The sequence below is a fragment of the Peromyscus maniculatus genome, chromosome 7 (assembly GCF_049852395.1).
Source record: "Peromyscus maniculatus bairdii isolate BWxNUB_F1_BW_parent chromosome 7, HU_Pman_BW_mat_3.1, whole genome shotgun sequence".
NCBI classification, from domain to species: Eukaryota; Metazoa; Chordata; class Mammalia; order Rodentia; family Cricetidae; genus Peromyscus; species Peromyscus maniculatus.
In genome coordinates, this window is record NC_134858.1 from 16,327,061 (window position 1) to 16,353,324 (window position 26,264).

Here is a 26,264-nt window from a genome sequence, read left to right on the forward strand (position 1 = left end):
CCAGGCTGTGGGCCGGGCCACGGGTGGGAGCGGAAGTCACCGGTGGCGCCCGGGCCGGGTCACGCAAGCCCTTCCAGCTCGAGGTTTCCTGTGGGTACTCCACCCACAGGAAGCGCATCAGAAACTTTTCCTGCCTGCCTCCGTCGCGTTAAAACCCTAGCTTTCCAGAGCTCCCTGATTCAGTAGGGGACGGAAGGCGGGCTCGCCTCCGCAATTATCTGGACCTCTCACGGTGTTGGGATTGCTTTGGGCAGTTTGCAACAATAAAGAGTGCTTCAACAGATCGACCCTCAGCCCATTCGGCCGAGCTCAGGAGCCACTGGAGGAATTTGAGATGCTGGAGGTTTTTCTCTTTTTTTTTTTTTTTTTTGGTTTTTCGAGACAGGGTTTCTCTGTGTAGCTTTGCGCCTTTCCTGGAACTCGCTTTGGAGACCAGGCTGGCCTCGAACTCACAGAGATCCGCCTGGCTCTGCCTCCCGAGTGCTGGGATTAAAGGCGTGCGCCACCACCGCCCGGCTAAGATGCTGGAGGTTTTTGATTGGAAATCCTGAAATAACTACTGAGTGGGTCTTAGCATTCTCCCAACCGTATCTGCATCTTACCCAGCAATTGTTTTCCCAGTTCTTGGTTCTGTTGAATGCCCTGGGTCCCGAAACAAAAAGTGAACGCAAGTCTTGTTTGTTGTCATCTCAGGTCACAGGAAAAAATGAATGCGCAGTCATTCAAACAGTTCTACTGTTGGATACTGACACTCCTTTGATACACGAAGGGCTTAACAACCCCACAGTTCAGTAGCTGAGAACTGTGATGTTATTAGAAGCCTTTTGAGGAACTTCCAAAATTGAACTCTCTTGACTTACACTGGTCAAACTGAGTCAAGACCAGCTCACATAAAAGGGAAAAGGAGATGCTACTCCGTCTTCTGATGAACATCAAAGAATTTATGGCTGTGATCAAGAGACCCATTTTGGCCCCCTCTGCCATAAATTTGTTCAGTCAGGGGCTTGTGTTGCCATAGCAACAATATGCCAATAAGAAATCATTGCACACTTAAAAACGGAAGGAAAAGCTCTTTATTAAGCACACTGCCAAATGGGGCTAACGCGCCAATAAGAGCTGGCCTTAAATAGAAAATTTTGCTAACTTATATACACCTTAGGGTTATGCATTTTACACACAGTCATCCTTAAATCTTTTAGGTCCCAGCTTACACTTTTAACATTTATAAACAGAGACAGGAGACTGCAAGTCTAGCCACCTGGACAGAGAGATGATTCACAAAGCAAAAACATTGCCAAAATTATTTAAGTACACCAGTGCTGCTCTTTTCAAACAGATGTGACCCAGGGTCATATTGCCCTTTCAACAGAATTATGCTTTTCTCAAGAAAAGAACTGGGAATTTACAGCAGGCCAGGATTTAACATCCATTGTGACCCTGCGCTGCCCCCTGGAGCTGCCTGTTAAAGGCATGTTCTTTGGGGATGAGACTAATGGCTGACCAGTCAGGCCTGTGAACAAACATTTACATCATGAATCATGAATTTGCTTACCTCTACCAGGCTTGAGTAGCACACTACTAAGTTTGGGGTACTGGGGGGCGGGGAGGAGGGGGGCAGCACTTCCTTGGCTAAGTTCTACTTTGTGTGATTTAGCATCTCCTCAGCAAATATATTAAATCCTCTACAACATCCACTGTTCCTTTGAGTTTCTTCTATGTCAGTATGATGGTGCATTCCCTTCTCGGTCTCTGCAATTGTGATGCTCACTCAGGAAGTCAATGATGGGAATCTGTATGCAAATTGTCTAGTCTACTCCGGTAGAAAGAAACGATATTAACAGATTTTATTTTAAAACTGGATTTAATGTTTTAGAATAGCAACTAAAATAAAAGTAAATGGAGTACATAGATTTCAAGCACTGGGCAAAATTTCAATAAAAATATCATTACAAAGAGAAGGTACATGCAACAAATACAGAAGAAAAAAAAAAACCAAGTTGCTAAAAATCCAATTTGTTACTCATTGCATTATACATAATGGTCTAAAACAATTGTTAATCAGGATTTTTCAAGTATTCAGAGTTTTAAAACTCCAACTAAAGTATGTATAAAAGACACATCTACAGCTGGGTTATAAGTCAGTGGTTAGCATGTGTAAAGCCCTAAGTTTGAATCCTAGCACCCCCCCCCAACAAAAAAAAATTTTTTAACTAAGGATACAAAAAGAAAGCTTATATATATATAGAGAGAGAGAGAGAAAGAGAGAGCCATGTAAATACCTACCAGAGTGAATGGAATAAAAACTATATAAGAAAGTTTAAATATTTCAAGATGATTTTTCCCTCCCAAATCATTAACCAGGCCCCCAACTCCACCTTTGGGTGCATTTGTGTTTGTTTGTTTGTTTGTTTTTCTGTTTTATTTTGGTTTTTATCTTTTTAAGACAGTGTCTCACGAAGTAGCCCAGGTTCAGGCTACCCTTAAATCTGTGACCCTCCCGACTTGGCTTCCAATCTCTAAGTGGGTGGTAACACACTCTGCTTTTGAGACAGATACTCACTGAAAGAATACTGGATACTTTCAAGATCAACTCAATGGAAATACAAGAAGAAATCATTGCAGAATGCAAGACAGACCCAAAGTAAATTTAATTATACAACCAGGAAATATTAGGAATATAAGAAAAAAATAAATTTTTGCTTTGTATGTGAAAATGAAAGCATGCCTAGAAAAATATACTCAAAAATTTTAAATGATATTGTAAATATTAGGTGTCCTATAAACATAAAAGATATCGAACAGTTTAAGATAAGGTACCCAAAACAGTATCAACTATTCTAGATCAGGATAACTGAACAGGTTAAGAATTTAGAAAAGTGAGGAATACACTTAATTGTAGTATATGACACTGTTCTAATCTACAGCTAAAAACCAGTCAATTCATTTTAAAAATTTGTTTTGGTGGTGCTGAGGATTGAAACCAGGATCTTGTACATTGATTGATAAACAGAAACTCTACCTATCCCCTGCTCCATTCCTTCTTGCACAAGGAAAACTTACACGTCAATGTTACTCAAGATTATCTATGATAAGCTTTATGTGAGTAAACATAATCAACACTAAGTAGTAAAAAGGATCCATTTGTCTCAAGATTGTAGCTCAGTGGCAGAGTGCCTGCCTAATCCTGGGTTTGTTTGATCCTCAGCAATCACACAAAACAAAAATGATCCTTAATGTCCAAGTTGAATATATCTAGGAATTTAAGGTTAAGATGAGACAACTAATATATAATCATCATTAATAAATGACTGCTTTTATTTTAGAGTCCTTTTACTCATTCCAGTATTTATTAGGTATTACGGACCAAGGAAATCCTAGGTACTTTAGTCTTACCAGCAAATGAGTACAAGTCATCACAGAAGATACAGGGAAAGCAATGAATGAATCCAAGAGGAATTTTACTTCACCAATAAAGATATACTATAAAATCATTATGTAAAATCCAGATATTAAAAAAAAAACTATCTAATAAGCGAATCAGTATGATGGAGAGCATACCTCATTATAATTCTAAAGAAAAATACGCTTTTACTACTTTGACTAGTGTGCTGGACATCATACTCATTTCTGTAAAAGTAACAACTAAAATAGAAAAAAAGTCATTATCTACAGGTATGACTACCTGTCTAGGAAACCAAAAGAATCTATACATACATGTACTGAACTGATGACCCTCTCAAATTCAGGTTAAATCTAACCCACAGCATGATTGTCCAGGTAGGGTCTTTAGAATTCCATTTGTTAGGCAAGGACAATGAGTGGAAACCTCACCCAACAAGGCTATGATTTTATCAGAAGAGAAAGAAAACCTCATTTTCAGGCTTTGTCATGTGAAAGAGACTGCATGCCAGTAAAAGTCTGCAGCAGAAGTCAAACATGCTGTTATTTTTTTTAATGTGTGTATATACGCAGGCTGGTATGTGATACACATTTGCACACGGCATGTGGAAGCCAAAAGATAATATCAGGTGTCCCCAATCACTTTCCACTCTATTTATCAAAGCAGGGTCTCTTGCTGAACTCAGAGCTCATGGATTCAAGTAACCTAGCTACTCAAATCACCTGAGGATTCCCATCTTGCTTCCCAAGCATTGGGATGACAGGAGGGCCTCCATGCCCACCTGGCAGTTAGATGGGTTCTGAGGATCCAAATCTGGTCCTCATGTTTGCATGGCAAGAGCTTTCCCCTCAGAACCATTTCACTAGCTCCCATGCTGTTTTCTTGTATGAGAAAGTAAATTGCTGTATATTATCTGTCCAGGGCTGGAGATAAAAACTAGTTCTGCATATGCTAGGCAAGGACTATTACCACTGAGCTAAACCCACAGCCCTAAATTCTATCCAAAAAGTGGTAAGCTAATGAGAATAGAGTACAATAACATATAAATATGAAAATGTCATAATGGAACCCAATACTATGCTAACCCAAAACAACTTAGTTTTGTTGTTGTTGTTATATTTATGGTGGTACACTAAGTGTGTGTGCAAGCTGTGGTATGCATGTAAAGTAGAGGACAACTTGTAGCAGTCCATCCTGTCCCTTTACTATGGAGGTACCTGGGACTGACCTCAGTTCCTGATTTGATTTAAGCCATTTTGCCAGTGCTGGCTATGGTGTTTTGTGGTCCTGGGTACTGCAGTAAAAGAACACTTAAACAGATGCAAGTAACTTTGAAACTGAGTGATAGGTAGACACTATTCTGGTGAGGGCTCCCTTAAGAAGGAAGAACATGTTACTAGAACATGAAGAAAAAGCAATCAGTGATATGTAATGGTCATGAACCTTGCATTTTGTGTGGAAGTTAGAACTTGAGAGTGATAATATAAGAAATGTATGTAAGAGCTGTAATTAAAGTGTTCAAAAGGAGCAACTTGGTTCCTCTTGAGTGCTTTTTAGTAAAATATGAAAGGGGAAACTACTGAAGCTAAGAAGGAATTGTTCAACAAAAGAGAACTGTACCTTGAAAAACTCTCAGCCAATCCACATTACAATAACTGAGAAGTTTGTATAAAAAAGACTAAGAGCCAGCTAGGGATCTAGCTTAGTGGCAGAATACTTACCTAGCATTTACAACACTCAGTTCAATGCACAGATCAATCTCAACCAAACTGAGGAACGGACATTGGAAATATGAACAAAGTTACTGCCAATTCAATCCAAAATAGATCCCAAAAGGTGGGATGGAATGCACTTTTTGAATTTTATAAAGGAACACAGAGATAACATCTGTCGATAGAACAGCTACTAAGAACAGATAGGGATGTTTCTTGGTATGCTTATTGGAATCAATGGGGTCAGAATAGTTGCCTGGATTATGTCTTTCCACAAACCACCTGTGTCCTATATTATTTTGGCTTGTGGTGAATTTTCACATTAACAAGACACACTGGCAGCCACTAAACAAAAGGATCAAATCTGTTTCATTATTTTATAGCATTTAGAAATGTTATAATCACTAAGAGTAAAGCATCAGAATGAGGCCATCTTGTATACTGGCCTCATTTATGACCCACAAATATTCAGACTCTGATATCCATGAAAAGGTTCCAGGGATGTAGCTCAGTGATTGAGTGCTTGCCTAGCATGTGTGATTTTCAAGGCCAATCCTCAGCACTGCCCAAAAGAAAGTTTGAGGGACAACTAAATAATCCTGTTTCACAAAATTAGGATGGTGTCTAAGGCCAGTGTGAGCCATTATAACCCACACAAAGCAGATAAGACTAATTTGATGATCTTTGGTGTCACTGTCAATATTTAAAGGTGGCAACAGATGGGCTAAATAGCAACACTCATACCCTCACATTGATAGGGCTTCTCTTCAGTGTGGACTCTGCTATGTTTCCTTAGACGTGAGTAAACAGCGAATGCTTTCCCACACTGCTTACATATATAGGGCTTCTCTCCAGTATGGGTTCGCATGTGAATGTTAAGGGATGTGGAATATATAAATGCTTTCCCACATATATTACACACAAAGGGCTTTTCGCCACTGTGAATTTTCAGATGTTTTGTGCGATGGGAGGAAGTTATAAAGGTTTTCCCACAATGAACACATTCAAAAGGCTTCTCTCCTGTGTGAGTTCTCACATGATGAATCAGGCCAGAGGTCCTGGTAAAGGCCTTCCCACATTCCTTACATTCAAAGGGCTTCTCTCCACTATGAATTCGTACATGTGTGGCAAGGCCTGAGTACTGAGTGAAGGCTTTCCCACACTCCTTACATTCATAAGGTTTGATTCCAGTGTGTGTTCTTATATGTTCAGTAAGCTGAGTAGATCTAGAAAAGGTTTTTCCACATTCCTTACATTCGTAAGGCTTTTCCCCAGTGTGAACTCTTATGTGTTCAGTAAGGCCTGACCATCGAAGGAAGGCTTTCCCACATTCCATACATTTGTATGATTTTATTCCAGTGTGAATTCTAACGTGATCATTAAGGTATGACATATTTTTAAAGGCCTTTCCACACTCCTTGCATACAAAGGGCTTTTCTTCATTGTGAGTTTTTACATGTGCAGAAAGTCGAGAAAAATTAGCAAAGGACTTCCCACATATCTTACATACTTTGGATTTTTCTTCAGTATGAATTGAGACATACTGAGTTAGGTGTGAGGAAACCGTGAAGGCTTTCCAACATTCCTTGCAGTCACAGAACTTATCTCCAGTGCACATTCCCATGGGATTATTAAGGCATGCAAAATACTGAAAGTCCTTTCCACACTCCTCAAACTTGTAGGGGTTTCTTGCATTGAGAATTGGAAGATGCATAGCAAAGCTTGTGGGGTGAATAAAACCATTCCCATATTTATTCCAGTCATAGGGCTCTCCTCCATTGTGAGGCCTCAAATCTGTCTGAAAGTACGACGGATTAAAAAAGGCTGTCTCACAGTCTGTGCATTCAAAGGGCTTCTCATTTGTGCTAGTGCTCGGGTACATGATGTTTGGAGTCAGACTGAAGATTTTCCCACACTGATTAAGATCAGAAACGTTCTGTCCAGTAGAGGTTTCCTTGAGGAAAGAAAGAATGTCTTTCCCATACCAGTTACACTCAGAACTGTATCCTTGGCTCTGCATGCTCACCTCTGTGTTAAGGCATAATTGTTCCCCCAACACTTCTCCACATGGCTTAGAGTCACATAGGTCCCCCTCATTATGGTTTTCTGACTGTTGAGGAAGGGATGAATCACCCACCTAAAGACAAAAACATTTTTATGTTCAATATGAATTTTACAGTTTCTTTTCCATGCAATTATTTCCTGACCTCTATTTTTTTCCAAACTGAATGACAGATCCCTTTGCCCAAAGCTTGAGGACTGGTTAATTATATGCATTTTTTAAAAAACAAATGTGTATTTTCATGAAATTGCTTAAAACCTTCATGTCTAATTGCATATATAGAAATACATACTAGTGGAAACAATGAGATATAATCTTTACGGTATATTTCGGGAATCTTCCAATTCATGATATTCCAAATAGTTCTCCAGAAGTATCAATTCCTCTTGGGTGCAGACTAGTCATCTCAAATATCATTTCAAATAGTTTTCTACAACAGAACACCCTCTTCTTTTTCTGAGTATGAAACAGAAAATCCTTTGCTAATCTTACCATTTCTATTGCACTGGAACTTTGCATCTTAAAATAATTCGGAAGCTCTGTATCATCAATTCTAGGTTGCAATTCCAATTCTAAAGTTAAATAGAAAGAGAAACGTAAGAAGTTCAAAAAAATAAGTGGTACATACAAGGAATTAAAGGTGGTAAAGGTCATTTGCCTTTCTTTTCAAATTAATCACATTAAGAAAATACAAGTGAGGGATGGAAAGATGGCTCAGACATTAATGGCTAAGGCTCAAAACCAAAAAGATGAGAAAGTAAAGTGAGACAGACATAACAGTGCACAATTGTGATCTTAAAGCAGAAGATGCTCAAGCCAGAGACTCTTTTTAAGTTCAAGAGTATCCTGGGCTATATTATGACACTCTGTTTCAAAATCAGTACCAGAAAAACAAGGAAAAGGGAGGGGCAAGGGAGATGGCTAGTTGGTAAACCATGAAGCCCAGAGTTTGAACCCCATAACCCACTTTGAAATGCCAGGCATAGTGGTACATGCTAATGATCCCAGTAACTAGAGAGGCAGAGACAAGCAGATTACCTGATTCTCACTGCTCAACCAGCCTTGCCTGGTCAGTAAACCCCAGATCTCAATGAGAGACCTGGTCTCAAAATAAAAGGTGGAGACTACTTTGTCACCAAACGTGACAATCTGAGTTCGAGCCTTGGAACTGATATGGTGGAAAGAGAAAACTGACTCTGAGGTTATTCTCTAACCTCCACACATCTGCCGAGATTTGTACATTACACTCTCTCCTACATGTGAAAGAAAGTAACTGCACATATTTAAGGATTTTGTTATGTTAAAAATTTAGCAACAGGACTGCTCAGTGGGTAGAATGGTTGCCTCACAAGCCCAGGACCTGGGCTCAATTCCCAGCACCTCAAAAACAAGAGCAACAAAAAAGTTGTAATAAAAAAATAGTAATAAAATAAAAGTAGAGTCAACATTTTATGAATTACAAACTGATCCTGTAGGAATTATAGCAATAGGAAAGTCAGAAGGTCTGGAAAAACAGTTAACATTGAAGTCCTAAACTTAGGAAATGGAACACATAGTGTTACCAGATCACAGGTATGCATGAATACCAGATCACAGGTGTGCATGAATAGATAGAAACAGTAGGTTATGTAAAATGGAAGATATCTCAAACTCTGAGAAAAATGGCTCCAATCTCTGAGGCCAGGACATTGTAAGAAAATTGATTATAGTTTCAGAACAATACTGAACTCATCAAACAGATTTCTACATGCATACTCACGTTGAGGAACTGCGCTTTCCACTGTCTCCAACTCTTCTTGTTTTAACCAGGGGGTCGGACTAGGAATGAAGAACTGACATCCTGCATATGCAGAAACATGATTGGAAGAGGTTCAAACAAGAGATGGCAAACTTTTATATGACTAGGAAAATCATACTTCAAATGAAAGCAAAGAAATTCTTTCAAAATGAGTAAAAGTGCAAATGCAGGGGAGGGAGAGATGTAGTGCAGTGGTAGACTGTCTGCTTAACATGCCTAAGGCTCTAAGTGCAGTTTCTAGCAACATAAAAGACAATGTTCCTATTTCTGTGCCCCAAAAAGGACCCCTGAAAGCCAAATGCAAGTTAATGTACACTTTCAAGAGGAGCTATACCTCCAGGGCCGAGCATTCCCTAGCATGTGCACTGCCCTGGGGTTTCATCTCTGGCAACTCACTCATTCTCTCTCTGTCTCTGTCTCTCTCTCTCTCCAAAAACAAGTCTACTTACTATGCAAGGCACAGTGGTGTGTGAAACTTGAAATCCCATAACTTGGGAGGATGAGGACGGAGAATTCCAAGTTTGAGGCCAGCCTGGACTATTCACAGAAGATTTTTATTGCCAAAAATAGGTGAGAGTCACAAGTATATTTTTTAAAGGAAAAGGAAAGAAGAAAGGGAAAAGCAAAGAACTGCCACCATAGATTATTATGTATTGTGACAGGAATTTTATTTGTTGAAGCTGGGAACATGGCTTGTTATAGCCTGGCCTGGAATTTGTTACATAGACCAGGCTAACCTTGAACTCAGAAATCCACCTGCTTCTGCTTCTGCCTCTCAAGTGCTGGGATTAAAGGTGTGAGCCCCTTGTCTGCACGCCCACACAAAAGCTGTTTCATTTTAAAAGTTGCATTTGTCATTCCACTATATTCAAAATTAACACGATCAATCTCCAACACATTAAGAAGCATGCAATATGTATCTGTTTCATAAAAGGTAATGAGGAATGCTGGCTGCCTTACCTACTGAGGTCAAGTTTTCGTAGTTCTCTAGCATCACCTCTCTGTATAGGTTTCTCTGAGTCAGGTCCAGTAACGTCCACTCATCTGGGGTGAACTCCACAGCCACATCATCAAAGGTCACTGAATCCTAAACCAATTACACACATGTTGGTTTGAGCCAATTAACAGTCTTGCTAGTACTCAATGGAAAATTAGGAAGGTGGACCTAATATCTATACATGGTTCTCAGATCAGCCTCAATCCAGCTGCAGGATTCAATGGCCCCAGGAACTCTTCTCTCTAAACTCACTCTGCCGACCTTCTACTGTCACATGACTAAGCATGATTTCTACCAGCACAGCCAGGCTAGAAGCTCTTCTGGTCCTACTCTCTCATCGCAGCATATTCCTAAGCAAACTGTAGATATCTAATAAGTAGATCTTCTGAGAAAAGGGTGCTCTCAGCTGCCTGATCATCTGTCAGAGCACTCAACAAAACAAAAGAACATGCAGTTGTCACATGAGACTCAAGATTAGTTAGTGGAGGCCTATGTCTATAATCCTCAACACTGGAGAAGAAGGTTGAGACCAGCCAGGACTATATAGTGAGTGGAAGGTTAGGTTATATTGCCAGACCCTACGTTAAAAAAAAAAAAAAAAGATTACCTAGTGTAGCTGGGGATACAGCTCAGTGGTGAAGCATGTGCCTAGCATGGGTAAAAAGGCCCTGGTTCAATCCCCAGCCAAGCAAACACATTAAGTAGCAATTATAGAAATGCTAGAATGATTTGCAAGGTAACATGTTACCAATATAAGGCTCTGCTCCCCAGGGAAATTCAGCCAGACACTCTTCACCTCCTAAGGAGAATGCATTTCCTTTAAGAAGTCCTGGAGGCTGAGTCTGTCTAGATTCTAGACTCTAGAAGAAAACGCATCTAGATCATGGACAAAAAAGTTTTGAAATATATTTTATTTTTGTGTGCATTTGTGTTTTTGCCATGGTTGTTGGGGTCCCCTGAAACTGGAGTTACAGACAGGTGTGAGCTGCCATGTGAGTGCTGGGAATTGAACTTGGGTCCTCTGGAAGATCAGCCAGTGCTCTTAACCGCTGAGCCATCTCTCCAGCCCCCCAAAAAGTTTTATTTGGTAGAATGCTATCCTTTCTTTTTACCTGGTAACAATTTGCCTGGTTGTCAGTCACCGTCTCTTCCTCCTCTGTATTTTCTTCATAGATGTAGACAGGCTCTCTAGAAAGAAGACCTGACAGGAAATGAAGACGACATCAAATCCCAGAGCCATGAAGTCACTCTACTCTAGTGTGACATTCCCTGTCATCTGGACCCTCATCAAACCACATAAACACATGTTCCTACCAAGAAATACACAGCACTTCCGTCTCCCCCGGAGCCAGGGGGGCAGGCTAGGAACTCTGCTGCCTGCTGAGAAAGGGAGTGTTCTCACTCTACAGATGAAGAAACTTAAAGGGTGAAAAACACTGACTCTGGGGCTGGTGAGATGGCGCCATGAGGTTAATTTGAGTGCTCAGACCTGGTGCCCAGAGTTTGATCCCAGGATTCCACAATGGAAGGAGAAAACTGGCTCCCTAAAAAAGTCCTCTGACTTCCACATGTACCCTCACTCACACAAATACACACACACACAATAATAATAGTTAAATAAAATAAAAAGTAGAAAGAAAAACATGACTCTAAATTGCACCTGGTAACAGAACTCAGGACAATTATACAGCACCTCTTCTGAAAGCATACACACCGGGCCTAAATCACAGAGCACTATTATGTGACCCATTTCAGCTCTTTGTAAACGAACACACAAGATACTGAAGCCCTGCCCACTGGAATTTGCTGTGCAGGAGAGACCTAAAACAGTCTAAAAAAGAGCTTCAACAAGGACTTACCATGGGACAAATCAATGGCTGCCATCCCGTGATGCTGATGGTGAAATGTGCCTGAACACTCCCTTCCCTGATGCCAAGATCACTTCGGGACAGCTTATGAATCTAAGTGGACAGAGGCAATCTCCATTCCTCTTAATACAGGGTTATATGGAGTCCTGTTCACATCAATCATTAATCAACAACATCGAACGTCAGTCAGCAAACATCACACAGTAGTGCTCACTCTCTGCAGATAATATATGCAAAACCCACCAGCCAACATCTACTCACTAGCCATACGCATACCAATTAACAGTTACTAGTTTTGTCAGAAGCTGTGCTAACAGTTTACACATATAAGCTCACATGTTATCATAACCGTCCTACACAGTAGACATCAGTAGATATCGTTACCCACACTAAAACACCCATATCCAGGCAGCACTAGTGGTCAGTCTAGTATTACCCTGCTTGGAAATGAACTGAGACTTGATGAAACTGAGTTTGTCCAGAAAGCTTGATTTTCTATGACTGCTACTGCTCCCCAACGTGACAAAACATGGACCCACCACAGCACTATTCAGGATTCACTAGTTCCATATGTAAATGATTACTTCATAGGTACACATTATGACTTAATTTTAAAAAACTAAAATGGAAGTATTTCTAAAAATCAGTATGACTGTTATTTGACAACGCGTAAGTACGTTGGCACAAGGCCCAACGCCACACGCTTAGTGCTGGCACTTCAGAGGCCAAGGCAAGAAGACTGTAAGTTAGAACCTCAACCACATAAAGATTCCCAGTCTTAAGAAACAAACAAAAAATAAAAATAAAAAATAAAAGATGATGGCACATGCCCTTCATCCCAGCACTCGGGAAGCAGAGACAGGCAGATCTCTGTGAGTTCAAGGCCAGCCTGGTCTACAAAGACAGTTCCTGGAAGGCCAGAGCTCCACAGAGAAACTTTATCTCGGAAAAAATAAAAAAAAAAAAATAAAAAAAAATTGGAATAGCTTGTCTATTTGAATCTATCTTTTTTTCTCTCTCTCTCTTTTTAAGGACAGCATCTCATATAAAGGCTGGCCTTGAACTCACCACGTAACTGAGGATGACTTTGAACTTCTGATCCTTTTACTTCTATCTCACAACTACGAGGATTACAGATACGTTCCACCATGCCTGGTTTATGTGGTGCTGGGATAGAACTCAGGGCCTTGTGTACACTAGCCAAGCACTCTACCATGGGGCTACATCCCCAGCCCTGTGTGTGACTGTGAGCTATACCTAGGGCCTCATTGTAAGCTAAACACACACTCTACCACTAATATATACCCCCAGGTTCTGAATCTTTTAAAACTACTAATCTCATTTATTATAAACATAAATCAAATATGTCTGGAAAAAAACACAAGCATCTGAGTTTTTTATTATGTACTAAAATGGTATTTTCAATATATGGGTTAAAATAAAAACATGATTACAAATAATCTTACCTCTTCTATTTCATTTACTGTAGGTACTGGAAGTTTATTTCAGGTCTGGCTTATTCTTTAATTCTTTCAGCAAATAATTAGGAAGTCCTATTCCTGTGGTAGGCATGAGCAGAGCAGGGAAGGACACAGAAAATATCCTGTTCTGTAAAGATCTAGAAGTCCTATGGGGAAATATAATCATAACAAAAGAACTGATATATTACTTCATAAGGGCTCCAGGAAATCAAGCAGCTGAGGAGAGTCCTGCATATGCACACACGGGAAGCACAGAACTACAGACTTGTTTGGGGCAAGAGAGCAACACCAAAGAAAACTAACACTGGCTGTATCATCTGTGACCACGAGATTAAGGTAAGAATTGACAGGATTGTTTTTTTAAAGGACTCAGGGCAGGAGAGATGGTTCAGTGTCTTAAGAGCACTGGCTGCTCTTCCAGGACCTGGTTCAATTCCCAGCATCCATATAGCAGCTCCCACTATCTCTAACTCCATTTCTGGGGAATCTAACACCCTCTGAGGACACCAGCCATAAAAGTGGTGCACATACCCATTCATATTAAATAATAATAATTTTAAATTTTCTTAAAAACCAAACAAACAAAAAGCTGGGAGACAGTTCAGTCATGAAAGCATGAGGACCTGGGTTCTGTCACCAGTACCCAGGAAAAGTCTGGGCACGTAATCCCAGTGTTGGGGAGGCAAAGATAGGAAGATCCCTGGAGTTCACTGACCAGTCTCATCAAAATAGAGTTCTGCATTCAATGAGAGATCCTGTCTCAAAACATAAGGTGGACGGCAGCTGGAGAGATGGCTGAACAACTAAGAGCACTTGCTGCTTTTTTTTGGGGGGGAGGGCAGTTCAAAACAGGGTTTCTCTGTGTAACAGCCCTGGCTGTCCTGGAACTCGCTCTGTAGACCAGGCTGGCCTCAAACTCACAGAGATCCACCTGCCTCTGCCTCCCTAGTGCTGGGATTAAAGGTGTGCGCCGCCACCACCGCCCGGCCACTTGCTGCTTTTGCAGAAGATCTGAATTCAATTCCCAACATCCACATCCAGCAGCTCACAACACCTGTTAACTCCAGCTCCAGGGAATCCAATGGCCTCTTCTGGTCTCCAAGTACCCACACACACCACAGACAAAAACACAATAGATAATAAAACTGAATCTTTGAAAAATAATAAGGTAAAGAGTGATTGCAGAACGCACCCAAAATCGCCTCTGGTCTCTCTACACACACCACACACACACACAGACTCAGCACACTTCAAGTACTAGGTCTTGGTTGGAAACATCAGAATCATACATAAATGCCCTTTCCTCTTCATACTGGCACAGGGTCAAGGACGAGTCAGAATCTGCCCACTCTTTTGTGTGGCATACCTTTTTAGATAAAGAGTACCAGGCAATTAAAAGAAAAAGTGCAAGTTTGTCTTTTTATTCTCTCTTTATCCAACCCCCCTCCCAACAGGAAGACCTGATTGGCCTTGAACTCACAGCCCTGCCTCTACCTTCTGAGTGTTGGCATGTGCCATCCAAGTCCTTCTTTTCATGATGCTGGGGACTGAACCCAGAACCTTGTGGTTTACCACTGAAGCTGTATCCCCACCCAAAAAGGTTGACTTTTTTGTTTTCATTTCTTCCAATAATTTCCTTCATTTTTCTTTTATTGTTACCATGCAACATATAGTTTAAAGACTGGCTTTAAAAAAAAAAAAGAAATGAAAACCAGGTATGATGGGGGAAGCTTTGTGAACCCAGCACTGTCAAGACAGAAGCAAGAAGACCCTAAAGCTAGCCTGCGCTAAACAGCAATAGTTATCTTTAAAAACAACAACAACAAAACAAACAAACAAAACCCCAGAGCTGTAATTCCAGTTACTGAGGCAGCTGAAGCAAAATGACAGGATTGAAAGCTCAAAGCTAGCTGGAGCTACAGAATGAGTGCAAGGCCGGCATGGGCAAGTTAGTGGGATCCTGTCTCAAAAGGAAAAAGAGCTAAGGCTGTAGCTCAGTGATAGAGCACTTGCCTAGCATATGTCACAGCCTAGGTTCAATTCCCAGTACCAACGCCCCACACACACACATAAATAAATAAGGGCCAGTGAGATGACTGGGCAGGCAAAGGTTCTTACTGCTAAGCCTGATGACTTGAGTCCTATCTATGCCCATGTCCCACATGGTAGAACGAGGGAACAGACTCCTGAAAGTTGTCCTCTGACTGCCACATTCACACTGTGGCCTGTGTTCTCTCCCCACAAATAAGGTTTCATAAAGCCAATAGAACACCAGCCTACCTAGTGTTCCACACAGTGGCATTTCAATGAACCCCAAAAGTCCCATAGCTCATTATCCACCAACAAAATTCACCCTCTCAAAATCCCTATGCAGCTTACTCTATAGTTGATGAATCTAAAGTGCTGGACTAGATAGTCTCCTAAAAATCACATTTAGACTCCACAGACAAATAGAGCCCACTACAATTATCCCTAGAATTTTGTCCTTCCGGTCCCTGCTACCCCATGCTGGGGCCTCTAAGATACAGAAAGTAGCAGTGCTCTATGGTGGTATTCTATTTGTACTGAAATGTGATTTTAATTGTATGTTAATAAATAAGGTTGCCCGGGGGTCAGAGCTACTAGAGCCATAGCAAGAGTGTGGTAGTGGTGGCGCACGCCTTTAATCCCATAGATCTCTGTGTGTTCAGGGATACAGCCAGCACTGGAGACATACGCCTTTAAGACCTAGAGGGCTGTACACAGGCAGTGACGAGGCAGTCATGTGTTTGGGTTTACAACCAATGAGAAGGCAGAACAGAAAGACTATTTAAAGACATACACACAGGAAGTAGGTCTCTTTCGGAGAGCTAGGAGCACTGCAGGAGGTAAGATTTTAGCTCTGAGCTCTGACCTCTTGGCTTTCTCTTTTACATTGGTTCTGTGTTTCTTATTTTAATAAGATGGTTGGTTACATCTACAGTGCTCCTTACAGTGGGAAAGACATTTGGTAAAATCCCATGAATCCCAACGTTCCTGTGGGTGACTGCAGTGCAGTGCCAACTATGGCTCCTGTCTCAGGAGTCCAAACAGATGCTGCTGTAACTGTCAGCGGCAGTTCCTTGTTTACTCTCCAGCCAATGTTCAGATCGAACTTAAGGGCTCATGCAGGGTAATTAAGTACTTTCCCACAATACCCCCAACCATGATGGTATCTTTTGTTGAGATATTGTCTTACTCCATAGCCCAAGCTGATCTCAAACTTACAGCAATTCTCCTGTCTCAGATAGCTTTCCAATGGAGTGGTTTTTTTCAAAAAAAAAAAAAAAAAGTTTTTGGATTTGTGAAAGGGCTCATTGAGTAGTTGCCACAAGTCTGACAACCTGAGTTTGATTCCCAGATCCTAAATGATGAAGAAAAGATAGCCAACTTCTCCAAACTGTCCTCTGGCCTCAATGTATGCCATGGCATGAGCATACCCCACTACACACACAAAATAAATATGTGGAAAAGATTAATTTGTAAGTCTTTAAAGTTTAAAATAAAAAGCCCTTTCCTTTTCTTGTGTATATGGCTGTGCTCACCTGCGCAGGCTGATGTGGGAGCCAGAGGTGGTGTTTGGAGTCCTCCTCTACAGCTATTCTTTTTTGAGATGGTATCTCTGGCTCAATTTGGGGATTTCTGTTTAGACTAGCCTGGCAAGTCAGTGGGCTCCAGGAATCCAACTCTCCTGGCACCACTCTAGCACTGCAGTTTCAGGCCCACACCACCACATCCAACTTACTTCTTTAGGTTGGGTTCTAGACTCAAACCCACATTCCCTGCTTGCAAAGCTATCTCCCCAGTCCTCAAAGTTTTTTAAGTGTGCTTAAAACTCAGATCTGTTGACCTGCAGACCCACTTAAGATCTAAGACCCTTCCAGGTGTGGTGGTGAACACCTGTAATTCCTGCACTATGGAGGCTGAAGCAGGATGTTCACAAGTTTGAGGCAGCCTTGGCTACATAGTATGATTCTGTCCAAAATAAATAATAAATTAATGAATTTTTGAAAAATCTGGAAGGAAAGGAACACTACAAGGTTGTTAGTACAAAACACAAAACCTGAGTTAACAGGACAAATGACAGCCATGGCCCATATCAAATATTCTTCAAGGGAAATCAGGGTGCTGGTCAATAGACTATAAACAGGGAGTGAGTTTCCATGAGATCTTGGGGGATCACTCTGTCATGGCCAAAAAACTTACACTGGAGAAACATGTGAACTAAAGATTTACTCACAGGTGCTAGAGAGGAACACATACAGAAAAAACAGGGAACCACAGAACAAGGGAGCTGTACCAAACTGGGGACACCTGAGAAAGTGAAGGCCTACAGAAAGGTCATGTCAGAGGCATGACCCTCACACAGCATGTCCAGAGGCGCGGTCTCGAGACTGATAGCTCAAGAAAGCTTGACCTCATCAGTGGCTCACCTAGCTGATGGATTCCTAACTTGACAGGTGTCTTAATGTGTTTCTGTCGCTGTGATAAAATACCCTGACCGAAGTAGCTTACGGAAGAGTGTATTTTGGCTCACAGTTCTAGGGTACAGTTAATCATAGCAAAGTCATGATGGTAGGAGTGTGAGGCAGCTGGTCACACTGCATCTGCAGTCAGGAAACAGATGGTAATGAATACTGCTGCTCAGTTCCTTCCTCCCAGTCCAAGACCCAGTCCATAAAAACATGCTGTCTATAGTTAGGGTGCCACCCACCCAAATTTGCCTAATTTAGATAATCTCCCCCAGGTATGCCCAAAGGCTCATTTCCTGGACAATTTTTACGTACTATCAAGTGGAAAATCAGTATAAACCATCACTGGTGACCTTACTGAAAGATGGTATATACTTCCACAGGACCCAGTTGGAGGAAGTAGGTCACTAGAGGTTCCCTTTGAAGCCCCTATGTCTTGTCAGGTGGTAGAGGAAGGAGGATTAGAAGTTCAAGGCCATCCTCAGCTACATAGTTCAAGACCAGCCAGGGCTAAATAAGACATCATCTTTAAAAAAAGAAAATTAAAATATAAGTTGGGCATGGGGCTGGAGAGATGGCTCAGAGGTTAAGAGCATTGGCAGCTCTTCCAGAGATCCTGAGTTCAATTCCCAGCAACCACATGGTGGCTTACAACCATCTATATAATGAAATCTGGTGCCCTCTTCTGGTATGCAGATAGATAGAATGCCATATACATAAAATAAATAAATCTTTTTTTTAAAGATTTATTTATTATGTACACAGAAGTGGGCACCAGATCTTATTACAGATGGTTGTGAGCCACCATGTGGGTGCTGGGAATTGAACTCAGGACCTCTGGAAGAGCAGTTGGTGCTCTTAACCTCTGAGCCATCTCTCCAGGCCCCAAAATAAATAAGTCTTAGAAAAAAAAAAAAAAAAAAAAAAAACAAGTTGTGCCTGGAAGCTGAAAAGCAAAGACTGATTTTGAGGCCAGCAAGAGGAAAATAGTGAGATCCTGTCACACAAAAACAAAATAGGTAAAGCTCATTGGCAGAACACTTGCCTAGTATTCCTGAGGCATAGTATTTCATGTTTAGCACCACAAAAATATACAATGAAATTATACAATAAACTATGCAATGCAGGGGCCAGATGGCTAAGAGGTTAATAGTTTTTGCTAGTTTTCAGAAGGATCTGGGTTCAATTCCTAGCACCCACATAGCACCTCACAACCATCTGTAACTCCAATTCCAGGGAATTTGACACTCTCTTCTAGCCTCTGAGAGTACTTCATGCACAGACATACATACAGGCAAAATACCCATACAAATAAAATAAAATAAATTTTTATTAAAAAACTCTGCATGGTACAGTTAGTAAAAAACAGGAGTGTGAAGGGTGGATGTAGGGATCTCTCTGGACTCAAATGAAAGCCACACTCTTAAGCTTCCACAACACCCTGAGCTTCCTTGACCAGGGAAGCATTATGCCCACTAGTTGCTCAGAAGGCAACCTTTGACCTACTTGAAAACTCATTCCAGGGAGATACCTGGAAACAGGGAGCTCATTTTTCTAAAGAACTTTCAAAAGCACTTGCTGCTGTTACTAGACTCACAACTATTACTAAACTCAGGGACAATCTACTGTACAACACCAAAGTCGATACCCCACACAATAGAATTGCAAGCTAGAAACACAGGCCTTGGCACACCATGTCATACAGTACATCCACTGAGCACACTGACTACAACTAATGAATAGGTAAGATAGGTAGTGGAGGGTGTGGGTATGAGTGTGTGTATGTGACTAGATGCAAATGCATGTGCATATGCTGAGGCCACAAGAGAATGAAAGGATGTCCTTTGACCTACATAATCACAAATACATGCACTCCCACAAAATAAGAAAGTCATCCTTGGCTAATGAGTGAGTTCTAGGCTAGACTGGGATACATGAGACCCTGCCTCCAAAAAAATTAATTTTTGTATCCTTAATCCTTATTCGTTTTTTTTTATTTTTTTATTATTATTTTTTTTTATTTTTTTTTTTTTTGGTTTTTCAAGACAGAGTTTCTCTGCGTAGTTTTGCGCCTTTCCTGGAGCTCACTTGGTAGCCCAGGCTGGCCTCGAACTCACAGCGATCCGCCTGGCTCTGCCTCCCGAGTGCTGGGATTAAAGGCGTGCGCCACCACCGCCTGGCCTCCTTAATCCTTATTCTGCGGGTTGGTGGCACACACCTTTAATCTCAGCACTAGGGAGGCAGAAGCAGGTGGATCTCAGTGAATCGAGACCAGCCTGGTCTACAATGCATGTTCCAGGACAGCCAGGGCTACACTGAGAAACCCTGTCTCGAAAAAACAAAAACAAAAAATAAATAAATCCTTGTACTACTTTTCCCAGGTATAGACTACCTAACAACAAATTAAAAGAAGGAATTACTAGGCTAGCAATATGGCTCAGCAAGTAAGACAGATAAGCTGAGTTAATCCCTCAACCCGCAGTAGAAGGAAAAAACCAAAAGCAGCATGCATACGCCCACTCTCACACATACATATCAGAGAGAGGGACACACACACACAACTTTGGGAAGCAGGGTTTGAGACAGGGTCTCACTATGTAGCCTTGGCTGGCCTGGTACTCACTACATGGACCAGGTTGGCTTTGAACTCATAGATCTGCCTGCCTCTGTTTCCCGACCCAAAGTGCTGGGATTAAAGGCCACCAAGCCTGGGATAAATGAGTATTTTTTTTTGAAAAAAGATTTATTTTGCTCAGTTTGTGAGGGATCAGCCCAGGGGAGCTTGGTGCAGGTGCTTGGTCAGAGCATCAGTGGCAGGAGCATCTGGCAGACCAGGCTCTTCACAGGCGCAGGCAGGAAGCAGAGCAACACAGTAACAACAAGCTACGGCAAGACACAACCCCACGAACATGCTCAATGGCCTTTCTTCAGTTCCAATAGTTCACACAAACTTTGAATCCATCAATGGATCAAATCATTCATGAAGCTAAAGCCCTCATAATCTAATCCTTTCTGGAACCATCCTCACAGAAATACCCAGAGCTGTACTCATTAACTGACTAGACATCGCTCAGTTGACTGGACATCAACTAAGTTGACAGTCTCCCTTCAACTTTTCCTATACTCACAAGGGATTTACGCTTGGCTTATTTCCCTTAATACAACATCCACCAATGTTGCCGCAAATGACAGAATTTTCTTCATTTTAAACCAATCTCCAGTCACTTTTAAGATTTCCAGTTTTAGTCAGGCAGTGGTGGCACACGCCTTTAATCCCAGTGCTCAGGAGGCAAAGGCAAGTGAGTCTCTGAGTTCGAGCCCAGCGTGGTCTACAGAGTGAGTTCCAGGACAGCCAGGGCCACACAGAGAAAAGCCTGTGGCGGGGAGAGGGGTGAATTGCACTTTTAAAAGAGCCCAGGCTGCACTACAAGCTTCTCCAGCATTCAGCTTAAATGACCTTGCAGACCAAGGAAAGCAAGGTCCCGCTAACAGTCCCTGACAAAGGACCAGAGGGAACTCAATGTACAGTTTTCAGGTAACATGGACCAAATCTGTGACACTTTCTGAATGAAGCTATTCTCAAAAGGAGGAACAGCTTAGCCCTGGCATATAATAAATTGAACAACTACAAGATATCAATATACCAAATGGCTGGAATTTCCTAAATTATTGAGTCACCTGATCCACCAAGCCATGTGTTAGGGCATGCAACAATCTGCCACCCAACAGGAACTCTACAGAAAACACTGCACTCAAGCTGGGTGTGGCAGTGGTGTACACCTATAATTCCAGGACTCAGGAGGCTGAGGCAGAGAATCAACGCCAGCATAAGATTATACCAAGACAAAGAAGACACTGAATGGGCTGATGATGTGAATCAATGCGTAGCATGCTTGGCTAGCATACATGAAGCCTGTGTCCCTTCCCTAGCACTACATAAAACCAGAGGTAGGAGCACATGCCTTTGGACTCGATACTATGAAGGTAGAGGCAGGAGAATCAGGAACTGAAGGTCATCCTTAGTGTTCAAGGCTGGCCCAGGCTACATGAGACCCAATCTCCTCCAAAAAGAAAGGAAGAAAAATTACAAAATCCTAAGGTCTGTCAACTCCAGTGAACACAAGTAAACTATAAGAACTTGCGGCAAGACCTTGTGATCGACTAGTTCAACACTGGTTTCAGTTGCACTGTTCCCAAACATAGGACAAGACCTACTTTATAAATGATCCTGCGTGACATATCAGCACCACCTGAAAGGAGAGCAGAGACATCAAGTTCTATGGTCTCACTGAACTCTGAAGATTTGTATTTATGGAAAATCATCCCAGTGAAGAGAGCTGAGAAGCAGGCAAAGCATTTGCCATGCAAGCATGAAGACCTCAGTTCGAATCCCCAGAAACCATGCAAAACCCAGCAGCAGCAGAAGCATGGATGTCTGCAAACAAGGGTGCCTACAGGAAGGTGGGAAGTAGAAACAGAAGCAGCCCAGAAGTGCCAAAGTCTGTTGGACATAGTGGAAAAACAGACTCCAAACGAGGTAGAAGGCAAGGACCCACATCGGAGGTTGCCCCAATTCCACATTCATAAACACACACTCACACACCCCATATATATACATACATACACACACACACACACACACACACACACACACACACACACACACACACAGAGTTTTTAAAAGCAAAATGAATGAATAAAATGTGTAGTTTAAAAAGAATCATCTCAATAAAGAACCTCCAAGAGTGTGTTTGCTGTTTGCCTTGCCTTACCTATACACTAACTCACGAGAGTTGCCAATCATTTGTCTGGACAGTCAAGGATGTACAAAGACAAGAATGGTGACAAGGACATCTGTATGGGCATGGGGCACACACTTGTAACCCCAACACTCGGAGGGCTAAGAAATTCCAGGTCAGCCTGGGCAACACAGTGAAACTGTCTTTGTCTCACTTTCCATCTCTCTTCCTGTCTGTCTGTCTGTCTGTCTGTCTGTCTCTCTCTCTCTCTCTCTCTCTCTCTCTCTCACACACACACACACACACACACTGGACTGCCTTGTCTGAAAGAACACAAGGTATCAAGGTATCTGTGACCTGCCTGAACCCCATCACAGGTAATCTAAGAGAATACGATCACTGAGCCAGGGATGCACTCAGTGGTATAGAGTGCTCATCTCGAAAGTTCAAGGCCTGGGTCACCCTCAGCCTAGGGTTAAAAGGTGACTTATCAGAGTTGTTTGCAGTGTATCTTGGAACTCCTCCTTCTACTCAAATTAGTCCTTCACCTCCCTGAAAGAGTGTCCAGAGTAACTGGGCTCCTGGGACTCTTGATGAACACTGACACACCCAGGGGGCTGGAATTACTCCATGGGTAACAGCCAGAAATTCCCTCTGCCAAGATGAACTGCCAAAAGGACCTGAAGGGAGCAGGCAGCTTGAAAATGTCCTTATCATCTTCTGTATACCGCACTTGGAGACCCCAAGGAGCTAGCGGGGTACTCTGACAGGGCTGAGAGAGCTCTGGGCCTGGGAGATGGGTCCGCGGGCAAAGGTGCTTGCTGCAGAGCCTAGTGACCTCTCTGGGACCCACATGGAGCAGAGAGAGAAATGACTCCTTCAAGTTGTCCTCTGACCTCTACAGGTAAGCTGAGGCACATCCTCCCTACATACAAAAATAAACAAAATCTAATTTTAAAAAACAGTAAGAGTTCTTAATACTAAGCCAATCAGGACACGCATACATTGCTGACTGAGTAGATTATGGGAGAAACAATTTCAAAAACTACTGGCAACATCCATGAGATTCTTGTGTCCACACACTATAAAAGGTGTGCTCCTGTGCATAAAATGGAAGCAAATGCCTTTGCTACCACTACAATTTGCAAGTTCCAAACTGGGAGAAAAAACAACAACAAATATGGATCAACAGAATAGGTGCACTATGGTAAAACACTGAAATTCTCTGCAGTAAAAAGAAAAGGTCAAAGGCAGGACAAGAATGTACATGGACAGACAGATGCACCTACAAATACATTTGTCCCTTGTTTTTCGTATATATGTCTCCGTGGTTTGCATATGTATATCCATGTTCACCTGTGGCACACTGTATCAGTCAGAGCTCTCTAGAGGAACAGAACTTACAGAATGAATATAAGCAGGTGTGGCCCAGATTAAAGGGAGAGCTTTCCTCCCAAAAAGATCTGGATTAAAGGTGTATCTTCCCACCTCAAAAGAGCCATATTAAAAGTGGGTCTTCCCACTTCAAGTGATTTAATTAAAAAACGTATCCCTTGGGGCTGGAAAGATGGCTCAGTGGTTAAGAGGGGACCTGGATTCAATTCCCAGCACCCACATGGCAGCTCCTGTCTTTAACTCCAGTGCCAGGGCATCTGACACCCTCACACAGACACACATGCAGGCAAAACACCAATGCACATAAAATAAAATTAAATAAGTAATTATTTTTAAGAAAGAGAGGGGGCAAGGAAGGGAGGGAGGGAAGAAAGGTAGGAAGGGAGAGAGGGAGGAGAAAGAAATCCCTCACAGGTAGACCCAGCCGCTTGGGTTTTAGTCAATTCCAGATGTAGTTGACACCAAGAAGTGCCATCGCAGGCACACATGTAGGTGCAGGTGTGTATGTTAACGAGGAGACCTGAACTTGATTATAAAGTCTTCCTCGGCTGCTCTCCATCTTATTGAGAGCCTGCCGATTCAGCTAGTCTAACTAGCCAGCTTACTCAACAGATCCTTTATCTCTGCCTCCTGAGTGCTAAAATTATAGACTGGTTGCCACACCCACCCAACATTTATGTGGGCTCTAGTGATCCAAACTCCATTCTCCAGAATCCAGAAAGGGCTTTAACTACTGAGCCATCTCCCCAGCCCAAGACTCTGTGTTCTAGTACACAGTAGATGTCCCTGGGGTCCCTGGGCAATTGGTTCCAGGTGCCATGTAGATCCCAAAATATGCAGATGATTAAATCCCTTATGTTAAAAGAAAAAAAAAAAATCACAGTCTTTGTGTATTACTTATGTACTTCTTGATATATCATCACCAGATTACTCACAATATCTAATACAGGTTTGAGAATGTAGCTGAGTTGGCAGAGCTTACCTAGCATGCATGAGGCCCTTGGTTCAATCCCTGGCATGGCACAGCATAAACCAGGTATTGGCACATGCCTGTAATCTCAGCATTAGGAAGTGTAGACAGAAGATTAGGAGTTTAAGATTATCCTTGGATATTGAGTTCAAGGCAAGCCTGGGCAACATGAGAGCCTGACTCAAAAAACAAAACAAAAAGCCCCAATATAATAATATACATGCTAAGTGATTGTTACACTACATTGTTAAGAAAAGAGTGGTGCTGGGCAGCAGTGGCGCACTCCTTTAATCCCAGCACTGGGGAGGCAGAAGCAGCGGATTTGTGAGTTCAAGGACAGCCTGGTCTACAGAGAGAGTTCCAGGACAGCCAGGACTGTTGCATAGAGAAAACTTGTCTGGAAAAAACAAAAAGAAAAAAGAAAAAGAAGAAAATCATGGTTAAAAAAAAAAAGTCTATACATGTACAATAATGATGCCATCATTGAGCCAGGTAAGGAGAGGAAGCAGCTGTAACACCAGCATTTAGGAGGCTGAGACAAGAGTACAAGTTCAAGGCTAGCCTATACTACACAGTGAGTTCCAGAACAGCCTCAGCTACATAGTGAGACTATCCTTGCACCCCCACCCACCCCAAAAAACACCAATGGGAGTGGTGATGTACGCTTGTAGGCCAGCAGACAGGAAGAGGACAGTGAATTTGAGGCTATTTTGAGCTACAAAGCAAAACTCCCTCTCAAAAAAAAAAAAGATGCAACAACTGCCTACATAATACTATTGGAACAATGTAACCCTCCTTCTAATGCAACAGCCTGGGTCAGGACTTTGCATGGCATGGCCCCCCACAGAACTTGAGGGGAGAACAGAGGAGAACATGCGAAATTGGTTCTACACAAAACAATTGTTGCCTTCAGTTCCATTTCAGACTCAAGGGAAAGCATTCCTCAGAAGGCACTGGAAATGAGACTGTCACAGGGTCATTTGAGCTTTGTCTAGCAACAAATACCTAATCAAAAGGCAAGGGGACACTAACCAATCCATGGGCTACAGCAACTGTTCCCCACTACCAAAGAGAAGTGGGATATAAGGATATATTCAAGGCAAAAAGGAAGTCTGGAGTCTCATATACTTCCATGATGCAGAAAGTTAACAGAAAGTTACAACTGAAAATAAAACAAAAGAAAGGGACTGCAGAGATGGCTCAGTGGTTAAGAGCGGGCACTGCTCTCACAGAGAATCAGAGTCAATTACCAGCAGCCATGTTGGCAGCTCACAACTGCTTATAACTCCAATTCCAGGGAGATTCAACTCCTCTGGTCTTTGGAGACACACACACACACACACACACACACA

At 42.0% G+C, this 26,264-nt stretch overlaps 1 protein-coding gene across 3 annotated transcripts in view; it reads right to left on the reverse strand.

Moving 5' to 3' along the window:
* Nucleotides 1-1,842: 1,842 nt before the first annotated feature.
* The window catches only part of Znf561 (zinc finger protein 561), a 29,649-nt gene continuing 5,227 nt past the window's right edge, over nt 1,843-26,264 (reverse strand). The window contains exons 3-9 of one of the 3 annotated variants that reach the window (XM_006987044.4): nt 13,304-13,464; nt 11,829-11,983; nt 11,082-11,170; nt 9,933-10,059; nt 8,934-9,014; nt 7,667-7,746; nt 1,843-7,249 (exon numbers count right to left, since the gene is read on the reverse strand). In XM_006987044.4, the coding sequence (XP_006987106.1) occupies nt 5,837-7,249; nt 7,667-7,746; nt 8,934-9,014; nt 9,933-10,059; nt 11,082-11,170; nt 11,829-11,853 (1,815 nt within the window). In that variant the 5' untranslated portion in view covers nt 11,854-11,983; nt 13,304-13,464 and the 3' untranslated portion in view covers nt 1,843-5,836. The remainder of the gene's footprint in view (nt 7,250-7,666; nt 7,747-8,933; nt 9,015-9,932; nt 10,060-11,081; nt 11,171-11,828; nt 11,984-13,303; nt 13,465-26,264) is intronic. The other 2 variants (XM_016005571.3, XM_016005573.3) reach the window with 2 other exon arrangements.